This window comes from Xenopus laevis, chromosome 8L, assembly GCF_017654675.1.
Source record: "Xenopus laevis strain J_2021 chromosome 8L, Xenopus_laevis_v10.1, whole genome shotgun sequence".
Lineage (NCBI taxonomy): Eukaryota > Metazoa > Chordata > Amphibia > Anura > Pipidae > Xenopus > Xenopus laevis.
Window position 1 is genome coordinate 77677087 of NC_054385.1, and position 22856 is coordinate 77699942.

General features: G+C 37.3%; 1 protein-coding gene across 2 annotated transcripts; it reads right to left on the bottom strand.

Moving 5' to 3' along the window:
- Positions 1 to 280: 280 nt before the first annotated feature.
- On the bottom strand, positions 281 to 22856 carry nrde2.L (NRDE-2, necessary for RNA interference, domain containing L homeolog). 2 transcript variants are annotated; one of them, NM_001091502.1, is given in 14 exon segments: positions 281 to 531; positions 3601 to 3666; positions 4016 to 4154; positions 5159 to 6039; positions 6815 to 7201; positions 8075 to 8250; positions 8793 to 8916; positions 10789 to 10922; positions 12695 to 13100; positions 13469 to 13916; positions 14752 to 14895; positions 15779 to 15982; positions 19067 to 19175; positions 22718 to 22790. In NM_001091502.1, coding segments are annotated over 14 exon segments (3405 nt in total). In that variant the 5' UTR covers positions 22779 to 22790; the 3' UTR covers positions 281 to 405.

The following is a 22856-nucleotide window of genomic DNA, read 5'->3' on the forward strand; positions in this document are numbered from 1 at the left end:
CCCCGTGTATTCTTTTATATATACTGTGCTCCGTAACAGCGCTTTACAAATAAAGTTATACATACATGTTTGGAAGATTACATTTCCAGACCACTGATATTTCTTTTTGAAAGTAATAGGCAGATTGGTACATGAATCATAGGATACTGTTGTTGTAATAAATACTGTTCAAGCTGAGCTTAGCAAGGTCCAAGTAGCCCATTTTGGACAAAACAAATTAAAACAAAAATCCCTAAAAACAAAAAAGCCTACTTCCCTTGCAGATTTACAAAACAGAAAATGGAGGGTGTGGACACATTTTATTGTTTTTTTTCTTAAAAATATACATATTGTATAAAATGTATTGTACACGTTTGTTGCATTATAGATGTAACCCAAACAAAAACATTTCAATCGTTCCATTGTTTAATCTTCCAGCAGAAGATCCAATTCCTCTAGGGGAACTCGTACTCTCAACTCCTTTTCAGTCATTAGATCAATGGTCTCTTGTAGCTGCTCTGGGAAATATTCTACAGCATCCAGATACAGTGCCTGAGTAAAGAAGTAGAGAAGCAAAATACATTGTGAAATGATGTGACTACTTTAACAAGGTATCACACTCAGTCTCTAGAAACAGAGACGTCTGTCAATATCACACCTGGAGCTCCATTTCTGGTGGTGTCAAAAAGCCCAAAATGACCGATGCAGCCAGGGTCGCCATCAGAAATCACGGAGCCCCATACGTCAAAATTTTCTAGGCCCCCTGGGCCGCACTGGCCCCAACATGAGCCCCACCCACTGGTCCGCCCACCCCACAGTAAAAAAATAAAAACATTGGTGGTCAGGGCCCCCCATAAAATTAATATTGATGGTCAGGGCCCCCCTATAAAAAAGAAATTGGTGGCTCGGGCCCCCACATGCTAATCTAAAAAAATTGTGGTTAGGGTCCCCCATTAAAAAATATTGGTGGCTCGGACCCCCACATGTTAAAGAAATAAATTGGTGGCCAGGGCCCCCCAAATGTTATAAAACATTTTAAACGTTTGTTTAAAAACCCAGAAGTTTAAAAAAAATTGGTGGCCAGGGTTCCCCCCATACAATAACAGGGACCACTGGGTTAAATTTAGGGGGGCCCTGCCATGTTGCACTTACTTTATTAGCAGTGCCCCACTGCTGTCAATGTGCTGCCAACTTCAGAAGGGCGGGGGGAGCACAAGTGGCTGCATCATCTGTCTAGTAACAGCAATCTCTTCCCTTATTCACAGTCACAGAATTAAATCCTAGTCAAGCCGCATGGGGATTGGATGAGCTGAAGGGGAAAGCTATCCAATCCCTGAGCAACTCAACTGGGACTTAAACTTTTGTGACCAATCAGGGAAGAGAGTGGACAAAATGCAGTCATCTGTGCTCCCACCCTCCCTTCCAAAGTCGGCAGATCTGTGACAGCAGGGGGCCCGGCTAATGAAGTAAGTGCAGCACAGCCGTGCCCCCCCCTTATGACCTAAAACCCTCCGGGCCTGGGACAACACTCCCGCCTGTACCCCCCTCATGGTCGCCCTGCATGCAGCCATAATGGCTTTTAGCTCAAAAATGCTCAAATGCGCATTATAAAAGCCAAAAAATGCCTGTCACGTGTTGTTTTCAAGCAACAACAATGCCAAAAGCAACATTAGTCTTAACAGTGGTCTATCACCAAGAAATTAAAATCCATTTATGAAAAATGTTCACTCAGCATATTGAATGTTTCTCACGTTTTTCTGTAAAACATGTTTTTATGGCAATGCTGTCCATTAATGTGATATATAATGTGTAATGTTACATAACTCCCCAATCCCCTATATCACTACACCAATATTCAACCAAACAGGGAAGATACTTCATTTTCAGGGGACATAAATCACCCCAATTTTCTAGGGCCAAATTGAAAGTGGGGGATTTGGGCTCTTAGATTTATTAGATCTATTTTCTGGACACAATTATACTACAGGTATGAGACCTGTTATTCAGAATGCTTGGGACATGGGTTTTCAGGATAACAGATCTTTCTGTAATTTGGATCTTCATACCTTAAGTCTACTAGAAAATCATGTAAAACATTAAATAAACCCAATAGGCTGGTTTTGCCTCCAATAAGGGTCAATTATATCTTAGTTGGGATCAAGTACAAGCTATTGTTTTATTATTACAGAGAAAAAGGAAATCATTTTAAAAAATGTGGATTTGGATAAAATGGAGTCTATGGGCGATGGCCTTCCCATAATTCGTAGCTTTCTGGATAACTGACTAGTTGCTATTGGCAACTAGGGATGAACCGAATCCAGGATTCGGCCTTTTTCAGCAGGACTCGGATTCGGCCGAACCATTCTGCCCGGCCAAACCAAATCCTAATTTGCATATGCAAATTAAGGACAGGGAGGGAGCATTGCCAGAGAATTCGCAGAGACCAGCTAATGAATGGTAAGAGAAAAGAATAATACTAATGTAAACAAGGGCAGTTTAAGTGTATATCACCAAGTTTCTTCTAGGTAGGCTCAGAATTGGAGCAGTACCAAGTGAATGTTTTGTGTGTGTGTGTGTGTGTGTGTGTGTATGTATATATATATATATATATATATATATATATATATATATATATATATGGGATATTCATGTACAGAGTTGTTTTTAACCTCATTTTGTATCACTATTTATATGATTTTCTGGCTATGGATAATCACATCATCAACATGGACTTGTAACATATTGACTTTTGGACATTAAACACTAGCACTGCAAATTAACTGCTATATTTACAACTCTTTAAACCATGAACAAGGACTGATAAGTTAATTGCTTTCACTTGGTAATTGGTGGGTGGGACTATGTGTGTGGCCCTATAAAGATGTTCACTTCACAATTGGCTGTACACACTTGAAAAGCCTGTGTGCCCGAAACATGTCATGTGGAAGAACAATAAAAGCTTAATTGCAGTTATCCTGCTGTTGTGAGTGCTTCATAAACTTATAATATATTGTTACTAATTTGGATGTCAGAGACAAGGCAACCACAGAACCACCACAAAAACTAACATATACAAAAAAAAAACCAAACGCTAATCTGTGTAAATCTACTTCATGGATACAATGATTTTCATGCAGACAACATAAAATCTATCTTTGCCTCTCATGATATTTCCAATTTCTGTCATATACCCTTATAGGCAAAGCTGTGGTATCAACACCCCAAGTGTAGCCTACTATGCATATCTCGCAAACTCCCCTATTTCCCCCATCCCTTTTACAATTATCATAAATAATATGGTAACTCTTTTCTGCATGGCAAATTGACCCAAAATCCACCACACACACAAGCCATCTCTTTTGTAGTGAAACAAGAAAACACCTGTTCACATTTAATAGAACCAAGACCCATTGTCAAGTGAACTGCAACTGGTGCTACTCCCAGACCATTAATCTAGAGACAAATGGAAAAGTCGGTTGTTCAATATGTCCATATCTACTGTGCATTGTTATCTTCATCTGTGCCATTGTGCATATAATAAGATATATTATCATACATATAAGTCCCACCCGGTATAACCTGGAAATAGCAATGAATGTCGAAGGATATCTCTGCTCTCACCTTTGCCCATGGGCAGCTCTGTATTGCTTTGTAGAACAGGCCTTTGCTTCTCTCCTTGATAGATACCTTAAAAAACATGATATATATATATATATATTTAATACTCACAAGGGAGAAGCACATCAAGCATTTGCCAAACCTTCTATCTGATTTGGTAAGAATTTATCTTACTTTTAACTATGCAGTTATTTTACAAAACATATGATTTGTGCTTATAGTTATACATCTATCTGACCCTATACTTCTCCGTGCAAAGTCATCTATCAATTTCATTGATTTAAAAAAAATCTATTGCAGAGGTAGCCTACACACTTGTAACACAATTGTTTCAAAAAATAGACAACCAGCCAAACCATTAGCTTCACGTGCTGCCATCTAAAATGCCACTGTAGTTAAGCTGCTAATAATTACATACCATAAAGTACAAGTACTGTCTCCAGAGTAGAGGGCATCTGGAACCATATTCACTTTGAAGAGCATGTTCAAACAGGGCCTTGATTCGATTTGACAAACCAGTTTCAGGGAAAATGGAGTGAACCTCCCCTAGTTCTGCCCTGCAATAAACAATAACAGAGTAAAGAATAAACTAATTACTACAACCGTATGGACAATTTACACAAGTACAAATCAAGTACAATATAGGCAGTTTTATAAAGTTGTGTAAAAAGCCACTTAAAAACAACTGATAATGCCAACATAACATGTTAAATCATGGATATCTATTTTATGCAATTGCACAGGGGAATTCTATGTTCTGGAATAAAAAGAGATGCTGTTTTTTTATAAAGCATTGTACAGCACTTTTCATAAATTTTTTGGTGCCTGGGTATGTCTCTTTGACTTCAATGTGTTACACCAGGACTGAAATCATATACGCAGCATTATTTATGGCGAGGGTCCCCAACTTTTTTCACCCTTGAGCCACATTCAGATGTCAAAAGGGTTGGGGAGCAACACAAGCATTAAAAATGTTCCTGGGGGGTGCAAAAAAAAAATATTGACGCCCATAGACTTTAATGGGCGTCTGCGACAATTCGCCGGCAGCGAATTTTTGGTGAAACGGGTCAATTTCGCCCATCTCTAATGTCGAATTCTGCCTTTAATTCACGACTATGGACTACAAAGTAGATTTATAATGAAAATAATCCCAACTACCTTATACCAACCGTTTATGTATAAAATATTTTACCCTGATTAATAATGACTGATTCTGCATATGTAAACCCTGATTGCTTTGTGTGAATCTGAGGCTATAAGAAGCCTCAGTATAAACGCATAGCCTCACTTACTGCCTAGATCAGCTTTTAAGTTAATTCATTGTAATGTACAAGCCATATCATTCACTGAATGAAGGAGCCATAGCTGTTTCTAGCGGTCAGTAGTTATTCATTTGGGATGCTGCTGTGTCTGTTTAGCTTCTTGGTAGAATCCTCAGATAACAGAAGGTTTTTAAAAACATTGGCAGACATTACTGGAAGGCTTAACTGTTTATTGCCGTGCATATTACCATTTATAAGCAAAAGATATTCTACAAATAAGGTTAAAGGATATACATTACCGTTGCACAGAGTCTACCAGTTTTCTTCTGTCTTCCTCTGCCCTAATGGCAAACAGACATGGTTCCAGAGCTGATGTCACTCTCCTGATGCTGTCTATAAACCGTCTCACTTTGCTGGCATTGTGTAATTTACTTTCTGTCATGATGTAGGATTTCCACAAAGAAACATTTGTGGGATACAGCTTTAAGGCAGACATCAGTGTTTCTCTAAGTGGCCTCAGAGGATAGACACTGGCCTTATAATGGTGCCTGAGCAGATTTGTGTGCATCAATGTGATTGCTTGCAAGGGGCAGTCGGAGTTCCGTTCAATATTGTACGGTGTTTCAGGAATCAACTGTGAGTCAGCAGCCTGTCTTAATACTGCAACAGCAGCATCAACACTCACCGTAAGATACTGAAAAAGTGCAAAGCAGCCAGATAAGCTCACACGCCCCCAGTGTGGCTCTTGCATCAGGCAGTCCTGCAAAGCGTGTTCGTATACCTTGCGTGCTTTAAGAATACTAACAGCATGCTCAGGGCTACTATAGGGGATGTAAGGGGAGCTTTCTGTAAGGCTGGTTAGTATATGAACAGCACGGGACCCTGCATTTTGCTCTGGATTGTCCAGTATCTTCCCTTCCAGTTCTGAATACAGCAGGCACAGACTGCATAATTCCTGGTCCTTTAACCCTTTGCTTCCTGCTAAGCTTATGGCTGTATCAAACACCTTTCGGGCATCATCAATATTGCCCAGAAGCCATTCCAGTAGGGCATATTCTTTCCAGAGTGCCAGACTGTTTCTGTTAGATGATTCCTTTAGTAGACCCTTTGCCAATCGCTTACTCCTCTTGCCCTGAGATTTCAACTTTTTCTTGTTTTTTGCTTGCAGCCACCAAACAACCTGGAGACAAAATGACAAATTAAGTGTTTTTCTCATGAACTTTTGTCATAAAGGCTGCACCTTGTTGAATTCTTTATATGTAGAAACACCCAGTTTCCAATGGTTGTTGTTACACCCACGCATTGTTTATCAGCCAGTGAAGGCCAGAAAATTAGACATCCCTTCAATGCTAAAAAGTTATTATAAAAGGCACAGTGATAATGATATAACATATATATATACAAGCCATTTACAGCAATTGTAAAAAGTAACTTTTTTCCCCACAAGGCAATAATAAACAAAAATAATCCACATTTGTGAATGCAAATGTTATGCATTCTGCTTCACATAGTTTACAGGGATTTAGAGCATGTTATTAGAGCTTGGGCTTTCAATTAGAAACTAAGACTCCTGATAGCACTTTTTCAGATTTCTCCATTACTCATTTTAGATGAGATGCTGAGGAAAAGTATATCTGCTGAAATGACACAATTTGATTTTTAATCATTAAAAAAACATTTATTTAAAAAAAAGTATTTGTCAACGGTTCTTTTTTTTTTAAGCAAAATGGCTTGTATTATTGCTATTTATGGATTTCATTATATGTCCCCTCTTAATAATGCAGACTGTATTTATCCATTATCTGTAAAAGTTACTTTTCCAATTGGTGTTTTTATGTATTAGAAAACGTTCTTCTATTATTTTTCCCAGACAAGATACCAAACAATTAAAAAAAACATATTAATTGATACTCTATCTGCTTGATACTATGTTGAAGGTAGGAAGTTGAATATACCTTCGAAATTTCATACCGAAGCCACCAGACAGAGAGCTTCCTTTTCTCTTCTCCTTGTAAAAGTGACAGAGCTGACTGGAAGATGTTTTGTATGAAGGTTTCACCTTCTTTAAAGTGTCCTATTTGCTGTCTGCTTCTGCTTATTGTGTCTAAATGACCAACTGTTCCGATTCCAGACAGAGGGATTTCAAATGAAGTAAGCAGCCTTTCATATGGAGAAACATGATCAAAGATGGAGGTCTCGTCAAGAAAAAGATAAAAGCAGTATAAGGAAAGGTGTGCCCCACAGGGGACCCCCACAAAGTGCAGGAAAGACTGTAACAGTTGGAACTGCAGTTGAGGGCTGTCAATCTTGAACATTGATGGACCAATGTCATCAAAGAGCACCTGCAAAACACAAGAAAAGAGAGGATGTGAGAAGCAGGCTACAACCATGAAACTCACATTCACTATGGATTTGCATAGGAAGCAGGGTCAAATTTTTCTTTCTTCAATGGTTTTAAAGCATTAAAAATATCAGGGAAAAAAGGTGGTTTAAAGGGCAACTAAAGTCTAAAATAGAATAATGTTAGAAATGCTGTATTATGTATACTAAATATAAACTTGAACTTACTGCACCAGCAGCCTAATAAGACAAATGATTAATGCTTTCAAAGTTGGCGCAGGGGGCTGTCATCTTGTAACTTTGTTAGACATTTCTGCAATATCAAGACTCGCACATGCTCAGTGTGGTCTGGGCTTCAGTTGGGAGGTTAAGCTTAGGGATCATCATAAATGATCAAAACAGCACAAGTCAAATAATATCTGCCATAGAAGCCAATACAGCAAGACTGATTAATAATCATAATATAGAGACTGCGCTGCGTCTCTGGATACAAATCTCTACAGGAAATCCAACAATGCTGCTCGAGTTCTGGGAAGTAAGGTGGGGGGGCTCCCCCTGCCATTTGAAAGTATGATCGTTTACCTGCACAGCAGTTGGGGACCATCTGACAATTCCTATCAACAGCAGTAAAAGAAGGGGGAATTGCACTGCATACAGTCAGGTTTATGATAAAAACTGTAGACATCTTTTAATTAAAGTATATTGGAGATAGATTTCTTTTTCATTAAAGAAAGTAAAAATGGGATTTTATATTTTTGCCTTTACATGCCCTTTAACTTCTTGGCAATATCCAAACTGCAGCCTCACTCTTTATGTTAAATCAGGAAACCAGCTGGCACTTAATAGCCAAACATACCTGCTCTACACCTTCTTACCTGCCTTTCTGGGTCCTCACAGTCGTCCTCTGTCTGCTTTTTCGTTGGGTCTGGATGCCATGGCAACCAGTGTCTGGCTTCCCGTGAGTATTCAATGTCCAGCCAAATCTTGTATCTGGGGCAGGTTTTGTCTTTTATGTTGAACTCTTCATCTGCTTCATCTTCATCATCCCCCACTAGATAAATAAAAAACGTTAGCCTCTACAACAGATTAGTTTACACACACACACACACACACACACACACACACACACACACACACACACACACACTTGAAATTTTCAAATGTATTTCCTTTTTCTTTGTAATAATAAAACAGTACATTATACTTGATCCAAACTGAGATATAATTACTTCTTACTGGAAGCAAAACCAGTTTATCAGGTTTATTTAATGTTTACATGATTTTTAGTAGACTTAAAGTATGAAGATCCAAATTATGGAAAGATCCCTTATCCAGAAAACACCTGGTCCCGAGTTCTGAATAACAGGTCCCATATCTGTATATAACAAACATTTCCTATGCCTGGATGTAGAGTCAGCAGTAATCTACATCCATCCAAAAAGACCTGCATTCACAGGTCTAAAAAATATCTTCACATAATGTACTTACTTAAGTCAAATTATTGGAGAAGCAGTTGCAGATTTATCACACAGAAATACTGCAGCAGACAATAAATACAGCCCTTATCTTTTGAAATGCCTATGGCTTCATTACCCAAGTTGTTAATGGTGACCCAGCCCCCTCTCTCCTGTTGACGCATCCAGGAGCTCCATCCCTTTGCTCCTTTCTCACCAAAACGAGGTTCCCCACTGTCCCAAAAAGGCTCAAAAAAGTCAACCTAGAGAAAGAACAAAATGTGAAATGATTTTAGAACATTAGGAAGAAATGCTGCAAAGACCTAAAAATAAAATAGCACAATTTTTAGATTTAGATTTTTTGAAATTACAAACACTTTTACGAAATTACGAACACAGTGGCGAAACACTGGGCTGCATACAAACGTGACGCTTCGGCATTTAGATGTATGCCTATTGATTTGGTTAAACCTCAACATAGAGGTGGAGATATTGAAAATGAGCTATTAAGGAGAGATGCCTTCTGGATTCACGAATTAGACTGTGTAGCACCCAAGGGTCTACATGGGCAAGTGGCATATAATTGTTTCATAATTTAAATATCTATAAATTGAAGAAATGTGTCCTTTTATCATCCAGTTAAAGTAGTACATTGAACAAAAGTAACATATGTAAATAGAAAATGTAAAAGGATGTTGGCAAATTGAAACATTCAGTACCGGTATATATTATGTATCTATATATTGCATTGTAACATTGTATTTTTTTTATATACTGTATCTTGCAGGATGAAATACAAACAGATTTTAATGAGTTGATGGGGACACCCACTGGTGACACGGTAGATTGCACTTTTTAAGAATGTTTTAAAAATGTTTTAAAGAGACTTTTTAAAATATATGCACTAATTAATTACATGTAAATGAAATGGAATCTAATTGGTCACAATTCACTAACACTATGAGGTCATTTTTAGCACCTTTTTGTATTGTTTAGACTATAGTTTATTTGCACATTAGATGTTATCCTTGAAAAAGGTCCTAATAAGGACCGAAATGTTGAAAATGTGTTTAAATAAAAGATATTGATTTCACAAAAGGGATGATTCATTCCACATTGCAATTATGTATTACAGTATATATACTTATTAATGCATACAACACTTTACTGTTAATTTGTACCTGTGCAATGTGTATCTTTAATAAGGGGCCCCTTTAAAAAACATGCAGTGCCTTAAGTTTTATGGGTTGTTTTTTTTTTGTTTTTTGTTTTTTAATTGTGCCGGCAGTGTGATACCATATGCTGATTGATCAACAGTTATCAAGGGGTTAAGTCCAACTATTTTGTTTTGGTTTGGTATTACACAGTTTACAATAAAATAATAGATAAACAATAGATGAGAATTATTTTATTTATGCATATTTAAGCATTTTATAAGACAAATAATACATACAACATCCCTACTAGCTGCAGATCAGATCAGGCAGACTGCATATTAGAGGTTCTGCCCTAAAAAGACTCTTCCCAAAGTAAAAAGATCCACTTTGTTGCAAATGTGAGCAAATCTGCACATTAATATTTTTAACTGTGCAATTAGCTCACAATCAGAATTTCACATATTATTTTCTGTCAATGTAACAGTATATCCACTTTGTACATCACTTGTTATAAGGCCTCAAATGCACTACAGATATGGGACAGCAACAGGCGTTTTCTGCATAAGGGGTCTTTCCAGAATTGGGATCTTCATACCTTAAGTCAACTAAAATATCATATAAACATTAATTAAACACAATAGGAGTGTTTTGTAAGTCGTCTTTGGACCCATGGATGTTTTGTATTAGAAACAAGTCTCGCATCCATGGGTCCAACAACACTCTAGGAGAGATCATACATTCTTCAAGACATCTTACATATTCCATTCCTTTATGGGGCAAAACTGCATATGGTACACCCAGTAAGACAGTGCAAGCAGTTCAAAGGTGAACTTTCCCCTCCTCAGTAACCTGTCATGAAGACGAGTGAAAGACTTGATTTTTAGCAGGAAGACAAAGGATTGTTGGAATGACTGCAGGGCCCAATGCAATTGTTATCTACCATTGAAAATGTTCAATATTTGCTATTTTTGCACAAACCTGCTCTTTGGTTGTCATGTGCTTAACAGTGTCCGGTTTATAAAATGTGAAGTCTGTCAGGGCCTGGAACAAAGATATTGCTTTCTCGGTGTGTCCAGCCTGGCGTAAAAACTGGCACTGTTGCAGGAAAATATCTGTTGGGCAGAGAAAGAGAAACACTTTTACAGGCTGCAAAAAGAAAAACAATGATAATGAAATATCTTCAAAATTTTTGGACTCCATAAGTCACTAACAATGTTTTCTTTTAATAATAACAAATGAAAATAACAAATATTCCTTTCTAAGACCGATATATAGTAAACATGCATGAAGCCCTAAAGTCCACTAGAAGGGACAGTGTGAAGATAAGAATTCATCCATATCATTGAGAATATGCTGAAGCCTTGCACTGTGGACCCAGAATTTACAATAAAGCTCTCTGAATAAAATGTGACAGTATTAACAGAATTGCCAAAATACCATACTGTTATGTGTCTTACTTTCCAGGCAGTCCAAAGTAAAACCCTTACAAATACATGGTACTTAATTAAAACCAAAGTTTGCATGTGTCACTTTACATCTAATGCATTGAGAGACACACTGGGTGTTAATTTATTATTTTCTTAGGGGATTTACAGTCATTTTTTTGAAAACTCATATATAAGTTCTTATCACTTAATTAAACAACTTTATTATGTATGTCAGTTCAATAAAATCTTTATTGAGCAGAAAAAAATAGGATATATCAGTGTAGCCCAAAATGAGGGGTGCACACAATGTGATCAAAAGAAGAACTAAAAGTCAGAACTTATCTTTAATGCATAATATTAGGAACCTTTTTCGGTTTCTTTCAAAGGCTAGATATGTTTGCTAATGTCTTCTCCTACAATGGTCTTTGTCTTTACACATGGCCACTAATAGAAAATGAGGAACCATTAAATCTATTTCCTCAGTATAGTGGTGATTATAGTTATTACATCCACTCTATAGTTAGCACTTTTAAGTTCTGCTGTTAAATAGAAAAGTTGCAAGAAGAAAATGGATTCCTAACGTGTATGTATACTACTGCTTATGTGAATGTCCCTGTGTGTCTGCGCCCCTATTCCTCACATAGGCATTTTCAAAGCCAAATGAGGTCTATGAAATACATAGGCATTTTCAAAGCCAAATGAGGTCTATGAAATACAATGGAAGTCACACATTCTCTGCCATTAACCTCTAATATTACATTTGAAAATCCAATTGTTTTTTTTTTTATAATAAACCATTGCTATGTTGTGCATTTCTTAGGATACTCTTTTGGACATAAATATATTGGGATTTCTCTAAAATTATAAGAGGCCACAGCTTGAAAAATATAATAAATCCAATAAGGACCAGAAATATAATATATGTAAGGAAAAATGTTTTAAGCTAAAAATATTTGTTCCACAATATTCTCTCATTTATGAGATTTCATGCCACTAGGTGGCACAATTTTTGTTTGAAGATTTGCAAACAAGGAAGCACACATTTGGACAATGAGAAACTCCCTCTGAAACACGCAAACAAATGTCCTTGGATCTCTGGTTTTACTGCAGTGAAATTATGCAGATGCCAAGTACCCATACATAAACATCATTTTAAAGCTTCCCACATATAAATATAAATTGTTAGTTTAAAATTTTTTTTTTACAATGCTTGTTGTACTACAAACCCATACTTCCTTATGAAAGCATGCAACTAGATGCACATAGTTACTCCATTGAATTTGATGTTGCCCGATATAAATGATCTGCTGGACAGACAGAGGGACTTTTTTCACTAAGGGGTGAAAAATACCTAAGTATAAAGATACTCTCATCGTATGGATCTTGATAAGGTTACACAATAACTGTCTTTTAATTTAGTAGGTAGGGTGGAGAGAACACTTTTATAGCACACTTACCATACATTTGGCGATCTGTGTCTGGCAGAGCATTGTGGGAAAGCATACTGCCATCCTGAACTGCTGCCAGGGTGCTTAGGCATTTGCCATAAACACCATTCATCTTGGACACAGAGAAAGTGCTAAACTGCCCCTGGCAGAAGAGTAGGTATTTCTGCCACAGCTGCGAGTCATTTGGGTACAAGAAGATCAGTTTCTGCCATTCCTTCAGAAGAGCAGGTGCCTCCCAGAATTCCTCACACAGTTTTAGCTTTGCAAGCTTCAATTCAGTGCTGCCCAGATTACTCTCAATGGATCTCTCTAGTATGGCTAGTTTCTTTTCCAGTAGCAACTTCACAGATGTCCGATGGCTTTCAAGCTCTCCTTTGCTAGTAGAATACATGCTAGGCTGCTTCACCAGCTCATCCTTTAGAGAATGTAAAAAAACAAGCCAAGATCACTATACAGTTAAGTGCTGTCATGCTAAATAATAAACTCTAATAGCAATGTAACAAATGGATTTGCAGACTGTGTGGCATTAGTCACTCAGATCTTCATTAATAGAACTGGGTCATTATTTAATCATCATAAAGCCATACTTTAACCAGATGCCTAAAATGATATAATAAAGAAAAGTTAAACATCAATAAGATGCTGAATGTCAATCCTGTACTTCACAATGTAGGGTGCAGAGATTTCAAACAATACCCCTATTGTAATAAGAAATGAAGTGTTTTCCTGTGCTGAAACATACTTAGCATTTTAAGATATTATGAATGGCTATGATCAAAGCACCTGGAAAGAGACAAACTCCATCCATAGCTGGATATCGCTCGGACATTCTCTGAGCCGCTTATTATAATCCTCCACCTTTGCTAAAATATTGTTGTCCCGGGGTACTGGCTGTATGGTTTCATATTCTGGGCCCCCTTTTCCTTCCAACCACAGAGCTGTAGAAGAATCATAAACTCCCAAAGGATTCACCCAACTAATGGGGCCACTGGAGGAAACAACACCATCCATATCAGGATCCAAGACGGGAATAAAGTCCCCTGCATTCCGACTTGCACTTTCTTTACAAGACACAAAATCTGCTTTGGCTCTGAGAAGCTGCACTGTGCTCTTGGTAAAATAGCGCTCAATTTTCCTCTGAGGCTGTTTCTTCTTAGATAATGTATCCTGCCAAATAATTTGCTGCTTCTTTGGGTTAATGCCAAGACAGGAATTTCCTTTACGTTTGTAGCTGAAAAAACAGTAGCAAAGCAGGAATATATTTTACATGGTAATAATTTAAAGGGAAATTATACATTTACTATAAATGGTGTTTGGAGTAATTTGCTAAATTCTGTGTACCAAGTGCTCTTTCAGTGCTTAAGAAGAAATATATATTACAGGAATTCTGGCTAAAGGCATATATAAAGGGATGCCCTTAGTCAGAAAGTGAAAAGGTATGGTAGAAAGGAAAACACATTGATTTGAAAGTTCAATCACTATACTATATAAGTATATTGATCTTATAAGGTAACTCATATCAGTTTGTGAAAAGACTATTTCTGTGTTTTAACAGCTTTTTTTTTTATAACATGAAAAATTCAATCAATGAGGGCACAGTTAGTTTCTTTGTGATAAAGTCTGCTTTTTAAACTGTGGCATGCCAATTAAAAAATGTATTTTGTCTATAAACTGATTAGAGGCTAGCAAGCACAACCATAAGAGCCCACCCAATAGGTTAGCACTGCCACTCACCAATGGCAAAGCTGGTGGCAAGCAGTGTCCATGTATCATTACCTGAATGATGGCAAAAGCAAAATATAATTTTTTTTTAGGTATTTTGACCTGCTGTTTGGCAGCAAAACCCTTTCTGTTTACATTATGTCGTTCTGCAAGGGCATAAAATAAACATAAAAGGTTTACATATCTAATACCACCTAGTTGAATTCAGGTGAATTTATCTAGGGCTACAATTCCTCTCATGAACATAATCTTCTGGGTTTGGAAAGTTTGAAAAAAGAAAAGTCTTCTTTACTGAGTGCCTGGAATGACTTTCAGGCTTCAGTGCCCAGCGCAGAATAACTCACCGTGCTATGTCTCCTCGGTACAGTGACTTATATTCCCAGTTGGCAGGGTCAGATTTCTTATCAATTCGAAATGTCTCCTCTGTCACAGACTGTGCTTCATCTAGCCATATACCACGGCCAGGGAGCACAACACAAGTGTCCTGCCTGGCAAAGAAACAGAGAGATATTGAAGGAGGAGGAATTTGTACAAGTCAAGAAACCCAAAACAGGGATAAGGAATATTTATCTTACTGATGCTGGTGCAGACTGTGGAAAAAACAAATTAACCACAGACACTTCCAAAGAAATGCCAGCATATTTTTTTTTTTTTGAAAAGCTTACTAGAATTTCTCCCAAATCCACCAAACTTTTCTAAATTTCTTAAACATTACAAATAAAAATGTACATAACATACACAAATAAATGCAAAAATATAATCTCAACAAAATCATTTTGGTTTTGGTCAGAAGAAATCACCTTGCATTTCTACTGTAAATATCCATCTCCACTGAATTTTATAAGCTTTCTGCCACTGAGTCAGCAGGCCCGGATTTGTGGAGAGGCCACCAAGGCCCAGGCCTAGGGCGGCACGATTTTAGGGGGGCGGCATGCTGCCCAACCACACCCACATTGGTTCTGAAACATTGGGAATGAGTAGGAGATACAATAGTTTTTTAATCTCCTGTGCTCCAATCCCTATAGCTTCGGTCCAGATGATGAAAATCAAGCAAATAATGGGGAGGGAATGGGGCGATGAACAACAGTGGGCCTAGGGGTGGCCTCTATGTGAATCCGGCCCTGAGAGTCAGTAAACAGTACCTGTGCACCAGCATTCTTAGCCCTCTGTGTCTTCAGAGGAGGCTACATTCATGGTAGATCACTGGGTAGCACGGATGTCATGCCTGTTCCACATGTAAAAGTAAGCAAAATGTATCTAAAGCAGTCTGTTTATTCTGCACTAGTGCTCTACCACAAATGTAACACATCCCATGGCCACCTGACTGCCAGAGCACTGAAATACTCCAAACACAACAATTTTGAGATATACCTTGCTTCCCTTTCAGTGGCTGTAGATTCCCTTATCTCAGGACTTGAGTCAGAGTCACTTGTATTCCCTTCTTCATCCTCCTCATAATCCCTCTTTTTCTTGTGCTTTTTTTTCTGTTTCTTTTTTTTCTTCTTTTTCTTCTTCTTTGTTGACCGAGAATCTGTTCCACTTTCCTCTGACAACCCTGGCTGTAACGGACTCCTGCTAGAGAGCAAATTAATATTTTCTCATAATTTCCAGTTCAAATGTAGGACAGCACCGGAACAGCAGGAAAAACATTTTGGTAATATGCTTATCTGTTTTTGTTTCAAAGTTTTCCTTCAACTAAATTTATAAAGTACAAACAAGTGCTCTCAATTTTCTCTTGGATATCTCTTCATGTTGCAAGAATACTGAAATTGACACTGCAATACTATATTGTCTATACCAGTGCTATTCAGATTTTTATAAGAACTAGTAAAGGTTAAACACTAGGGAGTGGAAATATTACCTCCCCAGTGAATCAAACTGCAAACCTTGCATTCCATAAACTTTGCACCACCACAGAGTACTTTCTTGAAAAAGACTGCCTGGATGTATCCAATTTCCCATGAATCCCCTGTGCCTACTTGGCAAGCACATTTTCAGTAGAACACTTTCCCTAAATTTAATGTACCGGGCATGTGTCTGTCCAGTTGGGCATAGGAGATAATTGGCCAATTGCATACAAGTGGTGGAGTGGTGCTCTTTATGAAAGTACCCCAGACTAGTACAGTTTTTATGGAGGATGCAAACTGGTTACAGCCATAACGTTCTGACTCAATGGTCCTCAACACGTTGGCACCACCCCAGCTTTATAATATCTACTTCTCCTTTAAATGTAGTGGGCCAGTTATATCTTATATCACTCAATGGGTGGCCAGCATGTCGCCACCCCCATCATTTTAATGTTTATTTCTTCTTTAAATATAGTGGGCCAGTTATTTCTTATATAACATGGTTAAGGGCTGGGTTATTCATAATAAAACTTAATATTATAAAATTATTATGTAGTATTAATGAGTGTATACAGCCTTTGAACAGACTGTGGGCAGTAACAATCACTTGAAGGGACACCTACATCCCAAAGGCCTCCAGTTCAGCCCTGGTCTTGACAACTAGGTCTGACAATCACAATATGGGTTACATGTTTTTGCAAACATTGCTGTTAAAATGATCATTGTTTAAAGGGGTGGTTCACCTTACAGTAACTTTTAGTATGTTATAAAACAGCCATTTCTAAGCAACTTTTCAATTAGTCTTCATTATATATTTTATTTAGTTTTTTTCATTATTTGCCACCTTCTTCTAAACCTTTCCAGTTTTCAAACAGGGGTCACTGACCCCATCTAAAAAACAAATGCTCTGTAAGGCTACATGTTATTACTAATCTTTCTATTTAGTCCCTCACCTATTCATATGCCACTCTCTTATTCAAATCAATGCATGTTTGCTAGGGTAATTTGGACCCTAGCAATCAGAACTGCTGAAACTTCAAATTAGAGAGCTGCTGAAAAAAAGCTAAATAACGCAATATATTATTGGTTTTACTTATCATGTATGAGGAGATATATTACAGATTTGTCACCTGCGATTATTTATGCATGACTGTGGGGGACAAATCTCCCAAAACCGCCTCTACATTAGAAATTACTAATATCTCTGGAGGCTAAACAAAGTTTTCTCCCGAGGCAATTTAAGGCAACTTCGGAAGAACAAAGCGATGCATTTTACCGCCAGCGATTTCAGTTATTTCCAATGGAGAAGCATGTTAGGGAGATTTGTCACCCGCAGTCCTGCATTTTTATCGCAGGTGACAAATCTTCCAGTCAGCCACTGCCCCTAAAGAATCCATTCAAATTACCTTAGTTTTGAATATAAGTCTCTCAAGCAAAGTAGGTCTCAGTCTAATAAACATGGTCAAGAAAAATGGCTGTCCCAAAGTCAAGAGTTGTAGCTTGATATAAGAGGCCATAACTTTTAATTGTTCTGTATTATCTGGTTAATTCATACAGATCTCTGGTTCCCTGCATACAAGGAAGAGTACTAGCATAGACACAATGCCTGACACAAAGTGCTTTCAAAAGAATGTCAGTGTTCACATTACAACAAAAAAATCTTATCTAATCATTGAAGGAAACAGTACTGAGGTACAGATAAGAACACATTTCCAACGTTTGGTGACATCATATTTCCTGCTTCTGGTACACTCATGAAAGATATTTGCAGCGTAGAACATTTTTTTAAAAAAAAAAAAATCTATCCAGACCATGTACCCCATTGGTGGTGTAAAACATATACAGTACACCTATATACTGTGTATGTGTATATATATATATATATATATATATATATATATATATATATATATATATATATATATATATACTGTATATATATATATATATATAGATATATATTGCACCACCCCTGCTTCACCTTTGTAAAATTAAATTACCTGTGAGATAATAGTTCTGCCTATCGAACAATAATAATTTCACAAGTACACAATATTACATATTAAAATCAACTAGACCAGCACATTTATGTATTTGAGACAACAGACAAACAGCCAGCTGACACCAGCAACACTATAAAGTGATACTGACACTAAAATGTAATTTTCAAAATATGAATCTGCATTAAAAGTTACCTATAGGTCATGTTGATATATTTTTGTCTCATTTAAGCAGTAATATTTTATTTATAGCATAATATTAAAGGTGTGGTTCACCTTTAAGTTAACTTTTATTATGTTATAGAATGGCCAATTCAAAGCAACTTTTCAATTGTTTTTCATTATTTATGTTTTATAGTTATCTGCCTTTTTCTTCGGACTCTTTTGCAGCTTTCAAATGGGCGTCGCTGACTCCCTCATAAAAAAACAAATGCTCTGTAAGGCTACAGATGTATTGGTATTGTTACTTTTTATTACTGATCCTTCTATTCAGGGCCTCTCCTATTCATTTTCAGTCTCTTATTCAAATCAATGCATGGTTGCTAGGGTAATTTGGACCCTAGTTACCAGATTGCTTAAGATGCAAATTAAAGAGCTGAAGAATAAAAAGCTAAATAACTCAAAAACCTTCAATAATAAAAATTAAAACAAATTACAAATTGTCTCATAATCAGTCTCTACATCATACTAAAAGTTATCTAATCAGATGAACAACCCCTTTAATATTCTAATTTGTGTCCTGACCTTCTTTATTACGCATGCTTCCTCTAGAGGGAAGTAAGAAAGATTAACATGCCTGTGGTGCAAGATACCTGGGTGAGTGGGATGCAGGCTGAGGAGAGAGTGCAGACTGTAAAGTGCGCTGATGTAGTGATAGGGCATCTTCTGTGCAGAAGCTCTTGTTGCTCAGCCAGTCCAACTCTGTAGATTAAAAAAGGCAAACAATAATCAATAAACATAAGCTCATGTGACCTTAAAAAAAAAGTTGTTTTTAAAAGGGATTGTTAACCTTTCAAATATTTTTTTTCAGTTCAGTTGTTTTCAGACACTGGAAATAATTATTTTTTTCAACTATTTCTATTTTTAACTGTTTTTCTGATATAAATGTTTATTTAAAGACACACAGCATAACTAAAAACTAGTGGTGTGGGGGCCAGCCCAATACCCATGGTTAGCTTTAAAATTTGCCCATTTATTTAAGATCTCTATAGATCTGATACTGTCCCTGTATGTGTTTCATATAAACGGCCTAACGGTCCCTGCTACAGGCACTGTAGGAGGGGATAACCAATCACAGGCCTGCATTCACACAATCAAAGACAGGCTTCAGTTCCATCAGAACCATTGTGCTGAGTGCCGCTGGCTCCCCCACACGGTCTTGGAAAGAGGGCAGCAGGAAGTGGAACAGATGGGCAGGATTAGTAGGGTTTTTGCAAAAATTTTAAAAATATCAACCCAAAACACTACTTTTTTTTAAGCACATTCCTTCTATATTTAAAAGAATATAATACCATCCAATGGCAAAGGTACATATTGGACCGTATTCCTCTTCCCCATTCAATATTGAGAGGGGGACAAGACAGGGGTGTCCGCTCTCTCCTTTGCTCTTTGATTTGGTGCTTGAACCTCTAGCCTTAGCTATTAGAAACAACCCCGATATTACAGGTTTCAAAGATAACACCCACCATCATAAACTCAGTATGTTCGCAGATGATGTGACACTGTTTCTGACCCGCCCACTTACATCGCTTCCCAATTTATATAATGTCTTGAATAAATTTGGGAATATCTCTGGCCTTACCTTGAATCATGCCAAAACTGAGGCCCTGAATATAAATCTACCTAAGGACTTAACCAAATTGTTAACCCTCAACTTTGAGTTTCAGTGGAGTGCCAAACACATAACGGTATTGGGTGTTAAATTAATTTAAACTTTGGGATACGAACTCACCTACCTACTCGTTATCCTCAGCCCACTCCCCCATTAGACCACTTTTCTGTAATCCTCAATTTACCCCGGGTATCCAAAGCCGCTCATTTCAGTGGTGGAGTGACCATAATCTTCTACGAGTAAAAGACCTGCTCACCGTTAGGGGCCCTGCTACCTTTGACTATTTAAGAGAACGGTATACCCTCCCAGATTCAGAGTATTTTCGGGCGAACCAGCTCTTACATTTTGTTGCTGAACATTGGAGACAACATCTACCTGAGGCCCCAAGTAAGACCTTTTTGAGAAATGGTGTACGGATGGAGTTGCCCCCTTGAAAGCGATCTCCTCTATGTACAGGTATATCAACTACCCTACTTCCTTACTTGACACGAGATATATTCAGTCATGGGAAAAAGAACTGGGGAGATCTCTAACTGATAAACAATGGAGTAAATTAGGTGGAATTGCCCTCGGGCGATCAGGTATTGGATTAGGGTGTATAATCTAATTTTCGGTGTTCTGAATGTGAATTTATTGAAAGATCCCTATGAGGCGTTAATGGGATCCCCGCCACAAAATGTTACAACAGCGGAAAGGAAACTTATTAACAACATATTCTTGGCTGCTAGGCTGGTCCTGGCGAGATCTTGGAAGTCTCCGCAAATAAATTTTAACCTGCTAAAACCCAAATTAGACTGGATAATGGTAAACGAAAAGTTAACCGGTATCGCTCTGGACAGAGTTCCCATGTTTCTGAAAATCTGGCAACCCTGGATAGACTACAGGTATGGTGGGATTCTCCCACCTCATTTGCTGACACTCTGACCGTCCAGATATTATGTACAGTTGTTCTGTTACAATACCAATGGAAATGATAGGATGTTGACGTAAACCACCTTCTTACTTCAGTTATTTTCTCTTTTTCTCTTTTTTTGTATTTTTTGTATTTTTTTTTTTTTCATATTGTTACTTACTTTGTATGATTTTAGTTTGGTTTGTATGTTGAACATATTGGTCAATTGTTACATACGACATGCTTCAATGTGATACACGTTCCATCTGCATCTTCTGTATTGCCCCATGCTATATACTATACATTTCTAATGCACTCTGATATTCCTTGGTCTGTAACAAACGATGTCTCTTTTTCTTTTTGAAAAACAATAAAAATTTATTGACAAGAAAAAAAAAAAGAGTATAATACACTGGCACATTCTTGTTTTTCACACATCTGCTTTACATTAAATTTTTCACCTTCTCATGTCACATAGTCTTCAGCTGCCAGACTGAAACACTACAGTGACAGGGTGTTACCTAGAAGATCACACGTACAATTTAAAGTATGTGAACCCTTTTTAATATTTCTGCATAAATATTACCTAAAATGTGACCTATTTTTCACACATTATTATTTATTTTGTATAGTTTTTGAATTATTTCCTTCTGCTGATCCTTGCCAGCTTTTGAATGGGGGTCACTGACCCCATCTAAAAACAAATGCTACAAGCTACGAATGTATTGTTATTACTATTTTGTATTAGTCATCTTTCTATGCAGCCCCTCTCCCATTCATATTACAGTTTTTATTCAGATCAAGGCATGTTTGCTAGGGTAATTTGCACACTAGCAACCCAATTTCCAAAATTGCAAACTGGAGAGCTGCTGAATAAAAAGCTCAAAACCCACAAATAATAAAACATGAAGACCAATTGCAAATTGTCTCAGAATATCACTTTCTACATCATACTAAAAGTTAGCTCAAAGATGAACAACCCCTTTAAACGATAACTTAACCCCCAAAATTAATATTTGAGCAACAGATCTTATCAAACTGAAATATATTTTTTATATATAAATTAATATTGCCCTTTTACATCTTTTACAAACAAACCAAACAGGTTAGGTTACATGAGCCAAAATGTATGTGTGCAACCAGTGACTGTCCACATTTATTTGGGACAATGGTAACTATTTAGTAAATCCAGTCCCCGCCATACTTTAAATGTATAGTTGCATCTGGATTTAACATCAATTACCTTTTAAATTATATTTAGATTTTTTCATCTAATCTTCTAGATGAGGCAAGGCAAACTATGCGGAGTGCTGGAAGGTAAATCATGATTTGTTAGTCCGCCTAATTACGAACGCCTCCTTGGAACCATAGACCTACTTCTAACAGGTATGTTGTGTACTATTTTATGTGTGATATTCAGCTGAGAAATACAGAAAAAAAGTCAAGGCAAGCAGCAGTGTGACAGCTACCACTGTAACAATGGAAATGTTACCTACAATATATGCAGCTTCAGTGTATGGACACTATAAAGATTCTTGTATAATGCACTACTGATTATATAAACATACATCGACTCCTTTATTATACAATAATGATTCAAAGCTGATCTTGTTTGTCATGGTTATTAAACGGACTACACTTCCCTCATGTTAAATTATATGTAAGTAAGATATTAATGCAAATGGCTGTTACGATATATACTGGGGACACAGTTCGAGTAGGTACTGAATATACAATTACCTTGGCGTGTTGGATGTTTCTCACTAGAACTAGAGTCTGCAAAGGCTGGAAACAGTGCCATTGCTTCTCAACCTGTCAACAAATGCGTCGCACTCGAATGACGTTTTTCCCGACAAACCTTTCGACATCTTGGCTGTGC